Source organism: Sus scrofa, chromosome 14 (assembly GCF_054392235.1).
Source record: "Sus scrofa isolate SSC_HxYL_T2T_F1_AM1 chromosome 14, Sscrofa_HxYL_maternal_Yorkshire_Landrace_v2.0, whole genome shotgun sequence".
In the NCBI taxonomy this organism is placed as follows: Eukaryota; Metazoa; Chordata; class Mammalia; order Artiodactyla; family Suidae; genus Sus; species Sus scrofa.
This window is the reverse complement of record NC_139396.1, coordinates 94007913-94031609: the sequence shown is the minus strand read 5'-3', so window position 1 is coordinate 94031609 and position 23697 is coordinate 94007913. Positions and strand designations below refer to the sequence as shown.

General features: G+C 39.3%; 3 protein-coding genes across 35 annotated transcripts in view; 1 reads left to right on the top strand and 2 right to left on the bottom strand.

Moving 5' to 3' along the window:
- CCAR1 (cell division cycle and apoptosis regulator 1) overlaps nucleotides 1–7272 on the bottom strand; it is a 68095-nt gene extending 60823 nt beyond the window's left edge. For 6 of the 18 annotated variants that reach the window (XR_014828002.1, XM_021072497.2, XM_021072501.2 and 3 more), the window contains exons 1-2: nucleotides 7028–7097; nucleotides 5717–5838 (exon numbers count right to left, since the gene is read on the bottom strand). Coding sequence is in view for 14 of the 18 variants with exons in the window: in XM_021072497.2 (XP_020928156.2) it covers nucleotides 5717–5789 (73 nt within the window). In the remaining 4 variants the exon portion in view is untranslated. Of the gene's footprint in view, nucleotides 1–5716; nucleotides 5839–6683; nucleotides 7098–7150 lie in introns of those variants that run through there. The other 12 variants (XR_014828000.1, XM_021072496.2, XM_021072500.2 and 9 more) reach the window with 3 other exon arrangements.
- DNA2 (DNA replication helicase/nuclease 2) overlaps nucleotides 1–23697 on the top strand; it is a 349771-nt gene that overhangs the window by 61664 nt on the left and 264410 nt on the right. The gene's annotated exons all lie outside the window — the stretch shown is intronic.
- TET1 (tet methylcytosine dioxygenase 1) overlaps nucleotides 13409–23697 on the bottom strand; it is a 155921-nt gene continuing 145632 nt past the window's right edge. For 13 of the 16 annotated variants that reach the window (XM_084993048.1, XM_084993058.1, XM_084993060.1 and 10 more), the window contains one exon: nucleotides 13409–23110. In XM_084993048.1, the coding sequence (XP_084849174.1) occupies nucleotides 22098–23110 (1013 nt within the window). In that variant the 3' untranslated portion in view covers nucleotides 13409–22097. 16 annotated transcript variants of the gene reach the window in all.

The window sequence follows — 23697 nt, the reverse complement described above, 5'->3', positions numbered from 1 at the left end:
TACTGAATACTAGTACACACAGCATTAAAACACATAAGAAACCTGTCCCCTATTTGTTGTCCTTTGTAAGATCACTCACAAATTTAAAGATCCTTACCTTTATACCTATTGTTACTAAAACAAGTCATCCTTCTAAAATACTAAAATCCAAAACCTCATATATACATATATATAAATAAATATATAACTGAAACTCTTTATTACACACTTGACACTAACATAACACTGTAAATTATCTACAACTCAATTTGAAAAAATAACCTAGAGGAGTTCTCCTGTGACAAAGAGGGTTAAGGATACAAAGTTGTTATTGCAGAGGCTTCAGTCACTACTCTGGTGTGGATTCAGTTCCTGGCCCCTGGCCCAAGAACTTCCACATGCTGAGGGCATGACCAAAAAAGAAAAAAGAAAAAAAGAATAGGTCTGAATTGGCTAATTCGATCCCAACACTTTCATACAGTTGTAATTATATACATATGCAAATATTCTGAGTCAAACATACTGAAGATATTCCTAAATCAATATAATTAATTAATATAAGGGCTACTTAAGATTCAGTGACTTGCCAGCTCTCTCTGAATGTCACTTTAAAACAATAGAAAATTCTTAAAACTTTCAAACCTAAAAGCTCTCTAGTTAAGGAGGTCTCATTGTGGTGCAGCAGAAACGAATCTGACTAGGAACCATGAGCTTGCAGGTTCGATCCCTGGCCTTGCTCAGTGGGTTAAGAATCTGGCATTGCTGTGGCTGTGGTGGTGTAGGCCAGCAGCTGTAGCTCTGATTAGACTCCTTCCCTGGGAACCTCCATATGCCGTGAGTGCAAAAATAAATAAATAAATACATGCTCTAGTTAGGTGTGACTGTCACTGAATATGCACCACAGCACTTCAGCCAGGAGATGGGAAAATAGGGTAAATTATTAAAAACAAATATTTCAGTGTAGGAGATGAGAAATAGTGCTGGGAATATAGATCTTGAGTACCATGAAGGAGTTTGGAATGTATTCTAAAAATCCTTGAAGGTATTTTTGAGAATAAATAAAAGCACAGAGTCAGGGAAGAAACAATGAACTACAATTCTGTGATCTAATACTGGACTCTTCTGTGACATTATATAGAAAACAAATTTCTTCACTTTCATAGGCCTCAAATTCTTCACCTGTTAGAGAAAGGAGTTGAGAAAGAATCTACATCAAGGCTTATCCAGCTCTGGAAAATTTATAGAAAATCAAACTCTAGGAATATCATATCTAACAGATATACATTGGAATTGGGGGAGAAATAATAAGTACCATACCCAGTAAGTTAAGACAGGAAAGCAAACAAAAGTAGTTAGAACTTAATAAAGGATAATAAATACAGAGCACCATCAAGTGACAGGTTGGGAAGAACATCCCGATTTCAGTGCATGATTTATAATAATCATTATAGATTAGGATATAAAGGTCTGGGAAGGGTATGAAAGGGCCTAAAAGTTGAGAGACTTTGGCATAGGATCTGTAACCAAGAAAAAGCTGCTACTGATGCAGTTATCCAAATGTTACCTGCAGAGGGCGTAAATGTAAGATACAGGCATAAATTTTGAGGCAATTTCAAAAGAGTAAAAGTCAAGGTTTTGATATATGAATGAATATAGGGAATAAAAGAAAAGAAAACTACAGATGACAGATTACGACATCTAGAAATTGATAATGCTCCTTAACTGAACAGACTCAGCACTAAAATTAATCAAAAACAATTCAGGAGTTTCCATCGTGACTCAGTGGAAACAAATCTGACTAGCATCCATGAAGACACAGGTTCAATCCCTGGCCTCACTCAGTGGGTTAAGGATCCGGCATTGCCATGAGCTATGGTGTAGGTCAAAGATGCGTCTCACATCCTGCATTGCTACAGGCAAGCAGCTACAGCTCCTATTTGACCCCTAGCCTGGGGACCTCCATATGCCATGGGTACAGCTCTAAAAAGACAAAAAAAAAAAAATTCAAATACTGATTTTCAATTTTGTGACAAATTTCAGCAACAAACTGTTAGTGTTCATACTTTTACAGTTTTTAATCTTATTTTTAACATTATTTTAAAAATGATATCTGTGTGAGTGCAATGACATTTTCAAATCACTGTCTGGTGAAAATTTTCAGTTAGTATAAATACAAAATAACCCTGCGAGAAAATAGAAAAGCAAAGCCATTAACTAAACAAAACTATGTTAAGTTATATACAAAAAGAGTGGTCATTTTTATATTGCTTTCAGGAGAAAAAGTAAAACATATAAGCACAGATCAAAATATTTCATTTGAATTGAATTAATTCTTTAACCTCTTTCTTCTGCACGATCATTTATGACAATGACCTTTGATACTAATGCATCTGGTTCAATGTGTGCTTTTGTTTTTTTTTTAACCAGAGTAAAACTGGCACCTATACTATTAACCTAATTAATTTTTTTTTTTTTTGCTTTTTAGGGCCACATTCACAGCATATGGAAGTTCCCTGGCTAAGGGTTAAATTGGAACCATAATAATGCCAGATCTAAGCCATGTCTGTGACCTATACCACAGCCGATGGAAGATCCCTGACCCACTGAATGAGGCCCTGACCACATCCTCATGGTAAAACTAGTCAGATTTTTAAAACTAGTCAGATTCATTTCCATTGCGCCACAATGGGAACTCCCGAATTAAGTCCTTTTAATGCCCTTAGTTGAAATTTTTTCTGAAATTTTATTTGAAGTTGTCAGGAAAAAATTTAAGGTGCTATATACTTAGGTGAAAACAATCTCCAGGAGTTCCCATCGTGGCACAGTGGTTAACGAATCTGACTAGGAACCATGAGGTTGTGGGTTTGATCCCTGCCCTCGCTCAGTGGGTTAAGGATCCGGTGTTGCCGTGAGCTGTGGTGGAGGTCACAGACGCCGCTCAGATCCTGCGTTGCTGTGGCTCTGGCGTAGGCCAGTGGCTACAGCTCCGATTAGACCCCTAGCCTGGGAACCTCCATATGCCGCAGGAGCAGCCCAAGAAATAGCAAAAAAGTTAATCAATTAATTAATTAAAAAAAAAGATCTCCAATGAAATGAGGTGTAAATGAAACATATTTGAATGTCCTTAGGACTGAAAATAATTTAACTCTGACAAAAATTAGCTTGGCTCTGAGAATCAACTCTAATAAGATTATAATTGGACACACAGGCTTGTAAATAAAGGCATGAAAATACCAAGATTTCAGGAAACAGCCCAAAATACAGCACCTAGAAATTAAAATTTTTTTTGTCTTTTAGGGCCGCACTTGCGACATACGGAGGTTCCCAGGCTAGGGGTCGAATCAGAGCTGTTCCTACCAGCCTACGCCAGAGCCACAGCAAATGCTAGATCGAAGCCGCGTCTGTGACCTACACCACAGCTCATGGCAATGCCGGATCCTTAACCCACTGAGCAAGGCCAGGGATCAAACTCACAACCTCATGGTTCCTAGTCGAATTCGTTTCCCCTGAGCCACAGACAGGAGCTACGAAATTAAATATTTTAATAAAAATATTATCACTAGAGTTCCAATTAGAACCTATTCCAGGATGTTTATAAGAAAAGTAAACATAGATGGCAACAAAATACTTGCTTACTTACTGAAGTCATGATGGATCAATAAAATTTTTAGAGTTTAAAAAACTATGATTGGAGTTCCCGTCATGGCAAGCGGAAATGAATCTGCTGCGGTATAGGTCGCAGACATGGCTCAGATGTGGCATTGCTGTGGTTGAGGCATAGGCTGGCAGCTCTAACTCCAATTAGACTCCTAGCCTGGCCCTCCACATGTCTTGGGTGCCGCCCTAAAAAGCAAAAATAATAATAAAATAAAATATACAAAACAAAAATAAAATAAATAACAAGAGTATAGGGAGTTCTTAGTGGTCTAGTGGGTGGGTCTCAGCGCTTTCAATGCTGCAGTCTGGGTTCAATCCCTGGTCTAGGAACTGAGATCCCACGTCAAGCCACTGCATACCATAGTTAAAAAAAAATAAATAAACAAAAAATACAAGAGTATAGTGCATGTTTAAGTAATTACAATAAAAATGTTAAGACCTATAGGCAATGGAATTCCACAACGGACATTCTATTAGAATACAGGCATGAATTTAAAACAAATTATATGCAGGAAAAAAAGGTAAGCATGCTTCATTTACTAAAATACCAGCATACAGCACTTGCTTCTGGGTACACAGTAGTTGCTAATAATTATTGTTTCATTGAAACTAAGTCATTATCGGGTTCCGCACTATTTAACACATAGTAGAAACAGTTGGATCTTAACTGACATAATCTTTATTGTTATTTTTAGTTGTCTGCAGAAGTAATTATTATTTAAACCGTCAAATCAAGAGTAATTAAAATAAAATTGTGATAAGTGTAATAAAATAAAAATAATATGTATAATTTTCTGTATCCATTTCTTTAAAGAGAAAGGTCATCTACATAACTAATCAGTTCCTTCAAATTTAGAACACTGGAATTAGAAGATCAGTGTCTTCGCCACTGACCTCGAATTACAAAATTTTAAGTAAGTAGAAATGAAGCAAAGAACCGGTATCAGCTATGTCATAAATAAAAATATATTCAAATTAACAGAATAAGCTGCAACTTTTCTGGGTACTCAAAGAAACTCAAAATTTCATTCTGTAAACTCCTTGGGAAACTAGTTTTAAAGCTCAAACTGTAAGTAAAGAAATGGTTAAAAAAAAATTCTTCCTAAGGGGAAGAAACACTGAAACAATTTCAATGACAAATTTTGTTACTTTACTTTGAAAGGGACATTTTCTTTTTTGTCTCTTCTAGGGCCGCACTCTCGGCATATGAAGGTTCCCAGGCTAGGGGTCTAATCCGAGCAAAAGCTGCTGGCCTACACCAGAGCCACAGCAACATGGGATCCTAGCTGCATCTGCCACCTACACCACACCTCAAAGCAATGCTAGATCCTTAACCCACTGAGCAAGGCCAGGGATGGAACCCTCAACCTCATGGTTCCTAGTCGGATTCGTTAACCAATGCACCACAACGGGAACTCTTGAAAGGGATGCTTTCTTGACCTTTATTTTGAAAATGTAAATATTCATTTGCTCCTTTTACAGCTATTTATGTGTTTGCTTGGTTTTTCTACTTTAAATTCAAATAACTGAAAAACAGTCATGTATAATTTTTCATCAAGTATGGATTAATACACTTACTTTAACTTGTGAATACTGACATCTTAACATGCCATATGAGGTAAACTAATGAATGACTGACTGTTAACATAAACTAATTTAAATTATTCAATTTAATGTTTGAAAAACTATATATAACTCTCCAAACTAATGTGTAAAACAGATTTCTTTACTAGTTGATCCATGAATTGTTAAAAAGAAGCTTTATACATAAGCTTAAAAAATACAGCATTTTCCTGCTGTATAGCACTGGGAAGTGTATCTAGTCACCTACGATGGAGCATGATAATGTGAGAAAAAGGAATGTTTATGTGTATGTGCAACTGGGTCACCCTGGTATACAGTAGAAAACTGACAGAACACTGTAAAGCAGCTATGACGGAAAAAAATAAAAATCATTAAGTAATTTTAAAAAAGGTAAGGCATTTGTGAACTGTTTACAACATTACGCAGAGCCTAATTCATATAGTTATAACATGTCCCCCAATCCCACATTTACAGTACGTGTATACAGAAGCCTGACCTGGCTGAGATACTGCAGTGGCTGTAAACTGAGTAGCCCATGGCGGATTCTTCTGTCCTCCAAACTGAGCCATGATAAAAGAGGGGGGCAACCTTCGCTTGTTTGTCTTCTACAACAGCGATCTATTAAGAAAGGAGCCACACAGTTCAAAGTTCAACCAAACTATAAATACAACAAAAGCATTAAGGAAACGTTTAAATTTTCAAGGACATCTTCCTAGACCAAATATAAATAGCAAGAGGCATATGAAACGTCCGATACGCAGTAAAAACATTTTACATCAAGAAGTTGACCAAAAGCATCTGATAGATGACATGAGGAGCTAACTTACAAGAAAGGCACTTCCTTCGGCGACTACAAACTGTCACATTTAAACAGAAGACCATCTGCTGCTATCTACCCAATTCTTAGCAATAAGAAGTAACACCGCTTTACGCAAGGAAATACAGCCTGCATGTGTCTTTTGGCCAAGAGCTGGGGACTGAAAGTGGCAAAACCAATAACGGAAATTGGGACGGAGACACAGAACAAAGGTATTCAAGAATATCATTTAAATAACGGACGTCTCCTTACTTTCAAGACTAGGGAAGGGTCTGGGGGCCCCTTTACCCTCCCTTCCCTCGATGGGAAAGACAGTTGAAATAACGGACGCCTCCTTAAAGCACTAAAACGAAGACCCCTCCCCCTCCCATCAAGCCAGAAGTGGCGAAGATCCCAGGCCGCGCCCCCATCCCCCCCTCCGCCTCCGAGAGGCCGGGGCACTGCTATCCATCTTTCTCCAGCGCTAGCTCCTCACGGGCCGCAGACCAGTGGAGGCGGAATCCTCCGTCCCGCGAGACGAAGCAAAACGCCAACAGGGGAATAGCGAGAGCTCTGAGCCCCTTAACATCCCCCGAGGAAAGGAGACGCGGAAAAGGCCTCCATCCCACAAATCCGTGCTACCACGAGCGGCCCCTGCGCCCCGGACCTGAAGCCGGGAGGCTAAAGCCGCAGCAGCTTGGGAACGAGAGACTGCAGTCAGCAGCCCCTTCAAGCCCTCCATGCCAAGGCTGAGGCTCGCCGGGGGCACCTGAGGGGCCACCGGAAAAAAGCGAGGCAGTGGGGGAGGGGCCGGCCGCGCGGGGCCTGCTCCGACCCGCACAAAAGGGACCGTGTCCCCTCCCGTCCCAGTCCCACGAGAGCCCCACCGTCGCTGGCCTATGGACGCCGTGCTACCAAAGCCGTCGCGCTCGGCCCTTCCGCGGATCCGCTAGGGCTTTAAAACCCCAGTTGGGCCGCCCGCCGCTCCAGTCGCGACGACCAGAGCTTCACCTGAATCCAGTCCCGGATAAGACCGAAGCCATTTCAAACCCGTCAGTTTTGGGCGCATGCGCCAACTTCCCCGTCTTCCTCCACGCCTCTCCCCCACCCAACTCGCCGAGGAGCGGCACTTACGGGCGTACGTTCTACGTGCGCGTTCCCCAGCTCCACTTCAATACGCTCACGCCTTTCGCTACGCCGGTAGAATTAGAGCGCGCCTAAGAAGGGTTACCTTGGCTTCGCGTAACAATGAGCCTGTGTCCCTGCGCAGGCTCAAAGGAAAAGGCTTTGCGAGTGGGAAGAACCGCCAGTCACGTGATCCGATGACCCTGTCGCCATTTTGTGTTTTTTTGTCTTTTTTAAAAAAATAATTCAAGATCTTTGAAAAATGCATATAAGCCTGACATCCTAACTTTTTAAAAAAACTGAGATGAAATTGATTTCACATATAATTCACTCGTTTAGGTGTTTTATATTGTATAGTTCAATGTCTTTTAGCAGAGTCATAACATTATGCACCCTCCACCTTAAAAGAAACCCCTACCCACGAAGCAGTCACTCCTTAATCCCTTCTCGCTGCAGCCCTAGGCAACCACTAATCGGATTTATCTCTATGGATTTGCCTATCTTAGACTTTTCATATTAATAGAATCATACTGACATATGGCCTTGTGTATCTAGCTTTTATAACTTACGATATTATGTCCAAGTTTCATGTTGTAGCACGCATCAGTACTTCGCTCCATTGTATGGGTAATACCACAATTTGTCCATTTGTCATTTGTTCATTTGGGTTGGTTCCACCTTGGGGCTGTTGTGAATAATGTTGCTATGAAGGGTCACATTTTGTTTGTACACCTGTTTTCAATTATCTAGGATTTATGCCTAGGAGTGGATTCTGGGTTACATGGTAATGTTCTACGTAACCTTCTGAGGAATTGCCAACCTGTTTTTTTAGTGACTAAACCAGTTTATATTCCCACAAGTAGCAAAATTAAGTGTCCATTCCATGAATATGGAATATCTTTCCATTTATTTAGGTCTTCTTTAATTTCCTTCAGCATGTATTGCAGATTTTGGAATTCCATTCTTTTTTTTTTTTTTCTCTTTTTTTCCCTCTTTTTAGGGCTGCACCAGAGGCATATGGAAGTTCCCAGGCTAGGGGTCAAATTTGACCTACATTTGACAGCCTATGGCACAGCCACAGCAATAGGGGATCCAAACCGAGTCTGCAACCTACACCACAGCTCAATGCAATGCTGGATAATTAACCCACTGAGTGAGGCCACGGATCAAACCTGAATCCTCATGGATCATAGTCAGGTTTGATACTGCTGAGCAAGGATGGGAATTCCCTGAGTTCAACTCTTGCATCTCCTTAAGTACATTTAATTCCTCAACTGTTTGTTTTTGTTTGTATTGTTTGCTGTTTTTTTTTTGTTTTTTTTTTTAAGGGCCGCAGCCACAGCATATGGAAGTTCCCTAGCGAGGGGTCAAATCACAGCTGCAGCTACCAGCCTACTCTACAGTCACAGCAACGCACGATCCAAGCCATATCCAGGACCTACACCAGCTCATGACAACACTGGATTCTCAAACTACTGAGCAAGGCCAGAGAGCGAACCTACATCATCGTTGGATTCGTTTATGCTGCACCACAATGGGAAATCCTTGTTTTGTTCTTGGATGTTACTGTAAATGAAACTTTTTTTGGGGGGTCTTTTTGTCCTTTTAGGGCCACACCTGTGGCATATGGAAGTTCCCAGGCTAGGGGTCTAGTCAGAGCTGTTGCTGCCAGCCTACGCCAGAGCCACAGCAACCCAGATCCAAGCCGCGTCTGCAACCTACACCACAACTCACGGCAATACCAGATCCTTAACCCACTGAGCGAGGCCAGGGATAGAACATGAAACCTCATGGTCCTAGTAGGATTCGTTTCTACTGTGCCACAACGAGAACTCCCCAAGTTCATTTTTTGTTTTGGGTATGTTTTGTTTTGTTTTGTTTCCTGGCTGCACTCACAGCCTATGGAAGTTCCTAAGCCAGTGAGTGAACTTTCACCACAGCAGTAACCTGAGCCTCCACAGTCATAACACTAGATCATTAACCCACTGTACCAGAAGAGAACACCTTTACTTCACTTTTTGGATTGCTTATAGTTTATAAAAATGAAACTGAGGAGATCCCATTGTGGCACAGTGGAAACAAACCCAATTAGTATCCATGGGTGTTCCATTCCTGACCTTGTTCAGTGGGTTAAAGATCCTGCATTACCATGGGCTGTGGTGTAGTTCGAAGAGGCAGCTCGGATCCCCTGTTGCTATGACTGTGGCATAGACCCGCAGCTGCAGCTCTGATTGGACCCTTAGCCTGGGAAATTCCATATGCCATGAGAAAAAGAAAAAAAAAAGAAATGCAATTGACTTTAGTATGTTGAACTTGTATTTTGCAACTTTGTTTAATTTATTAGTGGTGTGTGTGTGTATTCTTCAGGATTTTATATATATATATAAGATCATGTTATGTGTAAATTGAAATAATTTTACTTCTTCCATTCCAATTTGAATGCTTTTTATTCCTTTTTTTTTCTTTCTTTCTTTTTTTTTTTTGTCTTTTTAGGGCCGCACCTGCAGTATATGGAGGTTCCTGGATTAGGGGTCAAATCAGCTATAGCCGCTGACCTACACAACAGCCACAGCAAGGCCAGATCTGAGCCCTGTCTCTGAACTACACCAAAGCTCAGAGCAACGCCGGGTCCTTAATCAGATGATTAAGGCCAGGGATCGAACTTTCAACCTCATGAATGATAGTCAGATTCATTTCAGCTGAGCCATGATGGGAACTTCACTATTCAGGTTCTTAACTCACTGAGCCACATGGGAACTCTCAGATATGGGCCTTTTATTTTATTTTTCATTTATTTATTTTTTTGGCTGCATTTGTGACATGAGGAAGTTCCCAGGCCAGGGTTCAAACCCATGCCACAGCAGTAACACCACCAGATCCTTAACCCACCAGGCTATTAGGGACTCTGAGACTTTGGCCTTTTAAAAGCCTTTCCTGGAGTTCCCGTTGTGGCTCAGTTTAACAAACCTGACTAGCATCCCCGAGGACACAGGTTCGATCCCAGGCCTTGTTCAGTGGGTTAAGGATCCAGCGTGGCTGTGAGCTCTGGTGTAAGTCGCTGACTCTGCTTGGATCCTGCATTGCTGTGGCCGTGGCATAGGCTGGCAACTACAGTGCTCAACCCCTAGCCTGGGAACTTCCATATGCCACAGGTGCAGTCCCAAAAAAAAAAAAAAAAGCCATTCCCAATCTGAGATTATAAACTAAATTTTCTGGAGTTCCCATCATGGCTCAGTGGTTAATGAATCCGACTAGGAACTATGAGGTTTCAGGTTCGATCATTGGCCTTGCTCAGTGGGTTAAGGATCCGGGGTTGCCATGAGCTGTGATGTAGGTTGCAAACACGGCTCGGATCCCTCGTTGCTGTGGCTCTGGCGTAGGCTGATGGCTACAGCTCCAATTAGACCCCTAGCCTGGGAACCTTCATGTGCTGCGGGAATGGCCCTAGAAAAGGCAAAAAGACAAAATAAATAAATAAATAAAATTTTCTGAAAAATAAAAATACAGAAAATGATATTTTTCAGTGAGTGTAATGTGCAACGTATGGATACACAGTTCAACTCGGAGATTAGGTTGTATTGACATACTGATGGGGGATCCAGTAAAGAGAGTACAGTTACAGGAGAAAGAAGCAATGAGTCTCTCTTGAAGAAGTGAAGTCCTTAAGGCTAAATTGGACAGAAGCCAGAGGACACATGAAGGGATTAACCTTTGATGGGAGGAAGGATATTTCCTTCATTGAAATAGGAAGCAGAAGCTGGATGCAGGTGGAAGTAGATTTAAAAGCTTTTGTGGGGAGAAGAAAAGGATTTTTGCTCCATGGTTTCTAATTCTTCTCTGAAGAAAAAGGCAGTCAACATCTGAGAACAAATGTAGTTCAAAGGTACACACAGACTGAATGGATTAGAGAAATAATATTGCAGGCCCAGTTGACATTAGTAACTGTGACTATGTGACTATGCGAGTTGCAATTCTGCCAGCATGCGGGGGGACCTTTGGATAATCCAGCCTCAGTAGGTAGAAAGGCTTCTTGGCCATAGGCCATGTGTTCTCTACATCTAAGAACACATGGAATCAATAACTTACCGCTAGGTGAGCAAGGCCGAGGCTGTCTCATTTTCATGAAAATATTAAATATAATAACCAAGGAAAAAGGACCAAAACACAACATTCTCTCAGACTTTACATTATGCACTAGGTTATGAAAAATTTGGCATGCTCACTCCTTTGCATTACTCTGTTGAAGAACAGAGAAATACCACCGCTAAGTTGTTCAAATAAGAAAGGCAAGTTTATCAGTTTATCATAAATCATGTATTCAATATATTTTTTGTTTGTTGGTTAGTTTGGGGTTTTTTTTTTTTTTTTTTTTTGGTTTTGCATTTTAGGGCTGCACCTGCTACATATGGAAGTTCCCAGGCTAGTATTTGAATTGGAGCTGTGGCTGCCACCACAGCCACAGCAGTGCAGGACTCAAGCCGTGCTCAGTGCCCTATGCTGCAGCTCATGGCAACACATGATCCTTAACCCACTAAGTTAGGCCAGGAATCAAACTTGCATCCTTATGGATACTAGTCTGGTTCATTACTCCTGAACCACAACAGGAACTCCCTAAACGTGTTTTAAGGAAAATAAAATATCTTGAAAAATACTCTTGAATAATTTCTGTATCTGAATAAGTTCTGAACTTTTCATTCATGGCCTTTGAAATTAGCCTAGTAATAAATTTGGAACCTGGCAAGGAGAAAGAATTTTCATTGATCTTTAGCCAAATATTTTTCCTTAAATAGCCAGAGAGGGCTGATTCGAAAGAGAATGTAAGGTGTTGGCAAGAGAATGATTGAAATCAAGAAGCCAGGGAATTCCCTGTCATGGCTCAGTGGAAACGAATCCAATTAGAATCCATGAGAATTCAGGTTCCACACCTGGCCTTGCTCTGTGGGTTAAGGATCTGGTACTGCCATGACCTCTGGTGTAGAAAACAGATGTGGCTCAGATCCTGCTCTGGCTGTGGCTTAGGCTGGCAGCCATAACTCTGATTCGACTCCTAGCCTGGGAACTTCCATATGCTGTGTGTGTGGCCTTAAAAAGCACACACACACACACACACACACACACACACACACACACACACACACACAGAAAAGAAAGAAAGGAAAAAGAAAGAAAGAAAGAAAAAAGAAAGGAAGGAAGGAAGAAGCCAGATAGGAGTTCCCTTGTGGCTTAGCAGGTTAAGGACCTGGCATTGTTACTGCTGTGGCTCTGGTTACAGCTGTGGTGCTGGTTCAATCCCTGGCCCAGGAGCTTCTGCATGCCATAGCATTGGTCAAAAAGAAGGAAAAGAAGAAAGAAACGAGAAAAGAGAAAGAAATAAGCCAGATAGAGAGGGAAAGATTGCAGGAAGAAAGAAGGATCAATGGAGAGTCCAATGAGATAGAAAGTGTTGTGGAAACAGCTGACAGAACAAACAGAAGAGAGAAGAGGTTAAGGTCTTGATGTGAGGTGTTTGAACTAATGATTTTGGTTTTTTTATTTTTATTTTTATTTATTTATTTATTTTTTTGTCTTTTTAGGGCCGCACCCGCTGTATGTGGAGGTTCCCAAGCTAGGGGTCTAATCAGAGCTGTAGCCATTGGCCTATGCCACAGCCACAGCAGCGCATGATCAGAGCCAAATCTTCAAATTTCACCACAGCTCATGGTAACGCTGGATCCTTCACCCACTGAGTGAGTCCAGGGATCAAACCTGCAACCTCATGGTTCCTAGTTGGATTCGTTAACCACTGAGCCACGACGGGATCTCCTATTTTTATTTTAATTTTTTTGCTTTTTAGGGTCACACCTGCAGCATATGGATGTTCCCAGGCTAGGGTCGAATTGGAGCTGTAGCTGCTGCCTACACCACAGCCACAGCAACGCTGGATCATTAACCTAGTGATGAAGGCCAGGGATCGAACCCACAACCCCCATCCTCATGGATATTTGTTGGGTTCTTAAACTGCTGAGCCACAATGGGAACTCCCAAGTGTTAAATCTTATAGTCCTTTGTAGTTAAAAAAATTGTGAATTTTGGAGATTCCTGGTGCTCAGTGGATTAAGGATCCATCATTGTCATTGCTATGGCTCTCGTTACTGCCGTGGAACAACAGGTTTGAGCTGGGGACTTCTGCATCCTGCAGGTGCAGCCAAAAAAAAAAGTATGAATTTTATTGGATATTACATTTTAAAAATGTGATTTCGAGGAGGAAAGAAAAATTAGACCACCAGGTGCAAAATAGAAGTATAAAATTTATTTAAAACCAGCCACAAAGTTCTGTGTAATCAGGAATGATACAATTTGCAATAGTTTTTTTTTTTAAAAAACTCATGACAAAGATTTAAAATATAATTTCAATTACAGTATTCATTTAGCCTTATTCAGTTAGAACAACTTTTTTTTAAAAAAAAAGAAACTTTATGCTCTAAATAAATGAGACACACAAGGAAAATACAATAGACAATTTTCACAACTATCTGTACATGTATATTTCAAAACTAGTACATTTCATTTTGCTACATAAACATGAAATCATGTACAACTGCTGTGCACCAAAATTTAGCTTAATTAGGTCTTTCAAGTAACATGCAATTCCAACTCACAAGTCTTCAAGTACTGCTAGTAAGTGTTCCCATGTATGCAGAGCACTACATGTTGATCCTGAATTGAAATCATCAGGATTCAGATGATCTCTTTCCCTTCTCCATGTTGAAGTGCTTTTTCTTTAAACTGTTTCCCCCGTATGTTAAGAACCAAAACCAGATATTTATGGGGTTTTAAAATCTTTTCCTTGCTGACCTATTTCATGGTACAGGATATTTAATACAGTAGGACGGCAATAGGTAAAATCCTCCAAAGGAAAAAAAAAAAAAAAGTACAAGATAAATAGTAAATACACCCCCAAGAGAGAAGAGGTCAGCTAGAGATAGGATATTATTTGTGAAATTGCTATTTCTCTATTGGGAAGTCAATACTATTCTATTTTGCCTTGGTGAAGAGTATGAATATTTTCCTCCCACTAATGATAAAAATTCAGTCTTCTCCTTTGAACCAAGATATTGATATACATGTGAATCTCCTTGGGAGGTTAACTCGTAGCATAAGAGAAAATGAAAAAAACAGAAACCGATGCTTTTTCTTCCTGCCAAGAAGTTTTTGGAGTTTCTCCTTAGGGAACACTTCATGATTTCTTAGTAACCTAAAGATGACCATCCACCTACACATTACAATGCAAAAGCTGCCCTTTATGTTTACTATAAAACCATTCTGGAAAAATACTTCTCTTAAAGCACCTATCGTTATAAAAGTTAAAAAAATGACCGTATGTCCTTGTGTCTTTTTGAAGAGCTCTTTTTGTAAAGTCCTATGCAGTCAGTCATTTATTTTTTTTAATATCACAAAGAGGCATTAGTGAGGGCAATCTGATCTACATTTTTCATTAGTAACTCCTAAAATACTGATGAAATAGCCCAAATTTCCTATCTCTTTATATTTATAAAGAGCTTACTAAAAACTGTACAAATACATCTCATTATTTTTCTTAACCCTCTGGGCAAAGGTATGCTTAAACTGTCACCCAGAGATCTTATGTGGCTGGAAAAGTGGGAAAACAAAATAAAACCAATTCAAATAAGTGGGAGACAGAGCTATCTCAGAGAGGTCAATAATTTTACATTTTTACCGAGAGTATCTGGGAACTACAATAGATTACCCAGCACATTCCCTTCAAGAAACTTGCATTCACTTTATTTTTAAGTAAATTGCATTTCAATCTACAAAACCAAATTTCAATTATGTGTTGCTGACCTTGGTCTTTAAAACACTTTTTCAAAAGTAGTTATTATTTAGGAAGTTTCCCTTTGTATCAGTAGTTTAGGGATATTCTTTAAAAAGGATTTTTTTTTTAACAGGGGCAAAAATAGAATTTCATTACTCTAAGCCCTAATACAGAAGTCCTGGCAATTAGTGCAGACCTTCCAAAGTATGCATTAAAAAAAATAACTGGCTAAAATAAACAGTGGAAACGAAATACTTTAGAAACATATTTTGTGTACAATAAGTAGGTTTTATATTATTCTTAGACTAGGCCTGACATAATTCCCACTCAATAAAACATTCTAAGTCAGTTTATGGCACAGAAATGCATTCAGCAGTCTGCAGATATTACCTGTTTTAGTATAAGATGGGTTGACTTGCTGTGGGAATGGGAGCAAATCATTTGCTATATTTGCCAATCTGCAGCTTCCTCACTAGTAAGATGGGAACATTGTTCTCTGTCCAACCAGCATTGTTGGGAAGAAAAAAAATCAGCACATAGGAAAGCAGCTTGATAGCCTAAAACATTATAAAGGACAAGGATCATAATTCCTCATACTACCATATTTTTTCAAAATGGCTCCTCATTTTCCACTGCTATTTTTTCAGATAAAACTGGTACAAGTGGGAAGCAGAAATAGCACAACTTGGTGTTGAGCTGGTAGTTGAACCCACAGATTTCTTCTTAGGAATACGGTTCTTCCTTTCTGCCCTTAACTTCCCCCTCCTGAACTGGAAAGAACTTCTGATGACTGGCTTATTTAAGAACTCTTTGGATTAATTCCAGTCCATTTTTCTTAAACCTTTCTCACCCAGCTTATAACACAGTTCCTATTATTGCCAACAACCCAATTCTGAAGGGGTAAATTTACATTAGAAAATACATACCATCTGCAAAACTGATCTGGGCGATAAGGAGGAAAACATGCAAAAAGGTACTATCTATCCTATAGATCATACCCACTAATTCAAAGTCACCAGTCGGACAGTTGATAGTTAGTATGAGGCATTATACAGAAATAGCAAAGCCAAATAGAAAGAGTGTTAGAATATATAACTTCTTATACAACTTTCTGCAAAAGACTCAAACATCAATAAATGAGTTGAGGCTCAAACAATGCTGGGATAGGTAAAGAGAGCACGTGAGGATAACCTGGGGTTCCTAAAAACTGAGTCTGCTTCTAACTGAAAGGGCTGAATAAAAGCTCTTAATTCTTTTTGGTATTATTCCAAAAAGGACTGGTAAAAGGTTTTTTAAAAGATTGGAAAAGACAGCTTAACCAAGATCACTGCCATTATTAAAATGAACCCTCTGTAATATGTAGGGGGCTTGGTGGGTAGAGGTAGAACAGAGGGTAGAAGCTATAGACTTTAAAGAAAATCAGAAGAAAGAATAAAAACGGTAAAAAGGAAAAAAAAAGGATGAGAGGAGAGTACACTTAGTGACAGTGTAACTTCAATAAAATGAGAAAGAATGCCTTTCATGACAGCTGCTAGGAAAAAAAGCTTTATTTTTAGGAAAACTAGGTTTCTGCTGTTAACCACGTGTTTCCAAAGTTGCACTCAAAGACAAATGGGTTAAATCAGCTAATACATGATGATAACATTTCTACCTTAGACTAGTTTTGCTTTAATTTAGGGAACATCTATGACTAAACAAACTAGAAGAAAATTTATGGCCCAAGCAGGATCATGGACATCACAGTAGGGATGGGAAGGGGGTACAGGCAACAAGAAAAAGATGAACGTTGGACTTTTAGAGCTAGAACTATTAAATATTGCGTACTATCAAAAGAGAAACACATTGGGAAGCCCTTACAGAAGGGAAACTTAGAAGTGGCAAAATAAGGAATACATTTGGAATACTCGAAGGAACAAAATGCATGCCTTTTGAAATGAACAGTGATATTTGACTGAGTGCCTAGAAGAAAAAGGCATTTGAAACGAAGTCATCCAGATACTGGTATGCAGAGAATTAAAGTTTGTAGAGTTTGATGTGGACACAAAATGCAATGTCTTGCATAAAATCCGGTTCCACCATCTCCAAATTTGAGAGGAACATAGTCTCTATTTTATATTACAAGAGAAAAGCAACATTCTCAGACAATACACAAATTCCATTTCTAGTAAAGAACATTCTTTCTCATTTCAGAGCTATGGATGGCATCATGTTCTACAGCTGTTAGAAGAAAGCTCCTCATGGAGCACAATTTGATTAAGATAAATTCAGACTATTTTAGGAATCAGGGCGCTGATGCTCTATCACTTGGTTAAATGAAGTTACCTAAGTTCAATACACTTATAGGCAAGTTTAGGAGCTGTGCACAACAAAACAGTATTCTAGATACATGGAGACAGTCCCATCAAAATAAATTTGCTGGGACTTAACTGTGAGGCCAGCTAGGCAAAAGTGGGAATAGACTGTACAACTATGGCTAGGTAGTATATACAGTAGGAATACACTTGCCCCAATTATTCCATTCAATCTTTTGTAACTCCTTATACATTGCCAAACACCTGTCCCCCGGGAAATAAAAACCTGTACTCTACATCAGCACTTGATATTCGTTTATTGAAATAGCAAATAGGACTACTGCTACATTTTGTGGAATGAATTAACAGGACAGCTTCATAGGTTAAAGTCAGCTAGATTTCCCACACAAGGTCCACAAAACTCTGCAGGCAGGGAAATCTTGATCCAATTTCACTCCTTTCCCTGAACTGCTCAGAAAGAAGCCCAAAGCCTTTTTTTTTTTTTTCCACTTGTAACAAAAAGGTTAGTTCCCAGTGATAAAATGCCCCGTGGGTGAGCAAAACAAGACTGTTTTCCTACAGTCCTCCTAACCACAAAGTGGCCTTCACTTGACTGTTGAATTACAAACATAATCAAACATTGATACTAACATCTGTCTGGGCCCAGTGATTGAACTATTATGACTTCAAAGGTAACTTCTAGGGCTGTGAGAGGCCACTACGTTACCTTATTTCATAGTTCTCACCATAAATTTCTACAAAAGTTCAAAATCTGCGGTTGTACTAAATCTAGACAAAAAAAGTTTCCATGCATCAGGAAGTTGTGAAATAGAAGGTAGCTATATATTAAAGGTTACATACAGCTACTGATTTGTGACACATTCAAAGAAAATGCTATGCCCATTATCATGGAAATTGGCATGCAATGTCAAAAGTTTGTCCCAGATAAAAGATCGATACAATTTGCTTTAAGAAGATTAAACATAGATTGGGGATATTTTCATACATGCTATTTATCATGAAATAAATGATAATCAGTAGGAACCCACTGAAGGAGTAACATTAAAAAGTAGGTTACTTCATACGAATTCAGTATCTCATTTACACAGGGGTATGCATTCAATTAACTATGTATTGGGTTATGTCAAGTAAATTGCTTATGAATCTCACCTAGTTGAAATTCTATATTTAACAAATGAAATTATTTCATCCACATGCAGATTACATAATAAAGATGTTGAAAGGTTACTTAAGACACGAATATTTTGCTAACATGTTGCAGAATTTTTTCTCTAGCTATACATTTTCAGCTAGCCTCACTTTCCAAAAATAATATATTTCAATCTGATTTATGACATGATGTACTTGGTACTTTGTGGATGAACTAGAAAGATGTAGGTGAGGCTGACAAGAACAAGAGAAATTTCTTTATCGATGGCCTGAAAACCATTAAAAATAGAATTTTCGGGAGTTCCTACTGTGGTTCAGTGGGTTAAGAATCCAACTGCAGCGGTTCACGTACTGCAGAAACACAAGTATTATGCCCACCCGGTGCAGTTGGTAAAAGGGTCCAGAGTCGCCACAGATCTGGCTTGGATTCAAACCCTGGCCTGGGCACTTTCATATGCCGCAGTTGTGGCCATAAAATATAAAAATGATAAAAGAGGGGTTTCCAAACAGCAGCATGACACTTTGTAGGATCCTACATAAGGCAGGAGTTATTTTGATTGTAGTTGGTAGCTGTGTAACATTATGAGGTTGGGCTAACCTGGGGGTCATGTGTCAATGAATTCAATTATCTTACCATGAACAAAGGCAGAAGATTCAAAACTCAACTTGCATGCTATAAAAGAGGCAAAACAAAGGGTGACAGTACAATAAAACGTAATAGAGGTATAGAAATAATGTTAGATGACAAGTTTTCTGAGTAAAATTGTCATTTCAAATAAATTTATTTCCTTGCTTTATGAGAAAGAGCATTCTAAAAACAATATAGTCAACATACAATCACAATGTTGCAAAACATTGACTAAGCATGAACTTGGAAAAAAAATCACAGGGTGGACAATGGGATGGTACACTGTCAAATTTATGAAATATTGTTCAACGAGGTAGGAATCACATGTGGTTCCCACCAAGGGATTATCAGATGAGGCAGACCATTCTTGGTGTTAATTACATTAACAGGATGGAAATATTTAAGTTGAGACAGGATATTTTCATGTATCTGATCTGGTAAACTGCAACTAACTCCATTAATCTCAATAGTCCCTAAATCGACATTGGTGCTGCAGGTTTAGATTATTAAGGAACTTATTTAAGGTTCGTGGAATTCCTGTCAGGTGGCTCAGCAGTTGAACGAACCCGACTAGCACTGGTGAGGACATGGGTTCGATCTGTGGCCTCGCTCAGTGGGTTAAGGATCCCGAGCTGCCATGAGCTGTGGTGTGGGTCGCGGGCGCAGCCCAGATCCCATGTTGCTGTGGCTGTGGCATAGGCCAGCAGCTACAGCTCCAATGGGATCCCTAGCCTGGGAACCTCTATATGCCACAGGTACGGCCCCAAAAAGACAAAAAAAAAAGATTAAGTTCATGACTGATTTGAATTGCTGCAGATACATCACAATGGATTGTTGGAGGAAATTTGCTATTTTTGGAAAAACATATGTAAGAGTACCTTTTAGGATTTTAATTCCTCAAGTTTACTATATCATGAGTGGTGATTTAAAGAAAAATAAAAGCTAATGCTTAAACTTGGCAGATATTCAACAAGAATTGAATCAAAGAATGGATAGATGGGTGGATGGATAAAGGGTCTTACAACAACTTTATCCATTAAATCTCGTGAGGAAATACTTTCTAGTGGGAGCTAAGGCCTAAAGTCTAACATGAAATATCACAAGGGTGTATTCCTGATAGTCTAATACTAGTAATATCTTGTTGAAGCAGCTGAAACAATAAACAATCACTTATTTATATACTTATATGTATAAGAAACCTTAGGCTCACAAAAATATACATGTTTTAAAACAGAAATCTAAGGCACACAAAATACTAAAACAAGTCAATGAAAACAAATCTATTTTACATATTCAAGAAACAGAAATCTACTTGACAAGATGGTCTAACAATGGACGTTGTTATTTACAATCCCTTCATATTCCTTAAGTCGAAATTAGTCAAAAGCTTGAAACTTATACTTTGCACCATATATTATTTTAATATAAATTAAAATGAGTTTTCTTTTAGAGAACTTGGAACTGTTTGCTTTTGCACCAGAATTGTGAGTGTTAGCGGTTGTGGGCTTCCTATGGCATTTCCAAGGGAGAAGCACCATTAGGTTTTCCATATTCCCAAGGAATCTGACACTTTGAATGTTATAGCACCTCTGCATTTTAACAGAATCAAGTATTTCACTGAAATTTCTTTTTGTTCGAGACATTTTGTTTGGGCAATCCCTTCTGTTTTGCTATAAAATGGGTCAATAAAATGGGGGAAAAACAATTTAGGACTAAAATAAATGGAATGCCTATTTTCCTGTTACCTAGAAAAAGATGAATTGACATTTCCCCCAAAACCAATATACTTAGATAAACTACTTTGGATTAGCTCTTAAAGGACAAACCATACTGATTAATACCATTTGTACTGTTTTGTTTGGGGTATGTAATGATGATAGGGAATTTAGTTTCAACAGACTTGTACAGGAATTTTATTCTTATTCTGTACCAAAATGAATTTCAGAATGAATAAGGCAATTTGGGATGGATAAGGTTCTTGCTACTTAATTTTTGTATTTTATCACCTTGAAACTTTAGAAGCATTTGACTCTTCAGAATTCTATTATATCTCATCTCCTTTTGGAAACACCTTTCATGGAGAAAGCTGGGTGTGAACGTAAATTAGGGCCATTGTTGCTTAAAAAATCAGAAGAGACCACTCTTACTTAGTTCCAAAGGAAAAGTGAATCAATATTGGTGATATGCTTCCTAATTCCAATTTTAGAGAGAACAAACAATTTTTGCATGAACTATTTGATATAAGAAGCTAATCTTTGAATGAGATAGGACACATTAAAAAAACACAAACCATATACATGATTAGAATACATATTGCAGTTAACAAGATGGAACTCTACACAGCAAGAATAAATGATTTCTCTTGTATGCAAATATGCACAAACAATAGACAATAGGATTCTTATACTATACTATTTCAAGTTACTTTTAAAAATAGAAAGTGCTTTTAAAATATATATATACAATTTATGAACAGCCTCCAACCATTACGAACAATAATGAATTATTTTATACAGGAGAGATATCTTAAGAGAGAAAACATTTCATTGGTTTATTTCAAAAGAATATGCCGATTCTCTAGCAATGATTGGAAGATGTTGGAACAATGGCACCATGAAATAATAATTCAGCTTATTTTTGTGTCGATGTGGTTAAGCACCAGGAGCTGTGTAGAGTTAACACTGTGTGTCTTAATTTTACATCATAGCACATGAACCTGTTAAAATCCTCTAAAAATGACCGTTTCATAGTAAACAATTTAAAGCACCAAACTGAGTGATTCTATCAAGGTTAACACCTAACCAAAACATTTCTTTATGTATTTAAAACTATAAAACTTTTATTTTTGCTTAAAATGTGCACCTTCTACCAATTGTCAAAATATAGTCACAGTTAAGAAACACCCACCCCCAATTTTTCTTTCTTTTTTTTTTTTTTACCTCAGCCTTCAAATGGGTGAGATGAAGAAATAGTAAACCACAACATGACTTTCTTTTAAGAGCACCTTGAAAAAAATACACTGCACTCGCAAAGGCATTAAGGGGAGAAAAGCCTTCAGACCCAATGATTATAGGGCCCCGCAACATGTGTGAGAGCGTAAGGGGACACGGTGACAACATTGTCATGGGTTAATGTTAATGCTTTATGAGAAGGAATCTGGCTAAATTCATTAATTTCAGGGGACAGTTCAGGACCCTCATTAGCTGCCTGGTCTTTCTGCTCTGAGGCTTTAATTTTCTTATTCTTAGCTTCTTTCGCCTCAAACTTAATCTTGTTTAGTTCGAAACCGTGTTGGGGCTTGTTCAGGTTTTTGTGCTGGTAGAAAACAAGAGACAGGCGGGTAGGGTGATTCCGGTTGGGATGCTCGACAGGCGTGGTAGCGTGAAGCTCTCGCCGGGCGCACTCGATCAAAACGGAGCCATGGGCGGGCGCTATGGCCACGCCCCCGATATTGGCATCCAGGAAGATGTGCTCACTGTCTGACCAATATTCTTCAATGCGGGGCAACTTCTCTTCAACAGGTGACAGGGGATCATCTGACAGGGGGTCGTCTGACAGAGGCTCATCTGCTTCCGAATGCTGCTCGTCTTCTTCCACCAGAGAGGAAGCAGGGTCATGTGGAAAGGTGACGAATGGGGACTGCTGGTTTGGCTGATGAGAAGGGAGGTGCTCACATGGACCGGTGGGAGGCTCAGGATAACCCAGGGAATCTGTCCCGGGGGTAGACAAGGTCGGAAGAGGAAACCTTTCACCAGGCTGTGCAATTCCAGTGCCTTCCCCCGCAGCTGCATTAGCACCACCATGTCCCGCAGAAGGCGTCGTGCAGTGGGGATTGCTACTTCTTTCTGAAAACCCGTACGAAACTGTTGCATCATTCTTAAAAGGAGGTGTTGTGACCGAAGCACTTTTAGGGGACCAGGAGAAGCCTGGAGCTAAGTTTGCCTCTTTCACTGGGTGAGGAATGGATGGGGTCGGTGAGTAGGTTTTAGTGTTTTCTGAACCTTTGAAGATAAGATGGGGTTCCGTTTCACTTTTTATTTCGGGTTGCATGGTCTCTATTTTATTCCCTAAACAGAGAAAAGGACACCAAATGTGAAGATAAATATAGACTTGATAGTTGTATTTTTAAAGAAAGGTACAAAGAATAATAGAACAAAACTCTAATGGTGGCAATGTTGGGCAGTTGTGTTCTATTAACTTAAGTCTGATATCGGCACACATTAAAAACTGTAGCTAATTTGGGTATGGTTTTTTACTCAGTATTTTTTTCATAAAGATTTCTTTCCAGGAGTTACCTTCGTGACTCGGCAGTTAACGAACCCGACTAGGATCCCAGAGGATGTTGGTTCGATCCCTGGCCTCGCTTAGTGGGTTAAGGATCTGGCATTGCCGTGAGCTGTTGTGTAGGTCACAGATGCAGCTTGGATCTGGGGTTGATGTGGCTGTGGTGTAGACTGGCAGCTGTAGCTCCAATTCAACCCCAAGCCTGGGAACTTCCATGTGCTGCCGGTGGGGTCCTAAAAACGCAAAAAAAAAAAAAAAAAAAAAAGCAAAAACTAAACTATATTAAATATCTGTTGAGCTATAAGCAAAAAGGAATGATAACAAACATTCCCTTGTTTTGTCCTTTCACTGTTTCTTTATCAAATCCTAC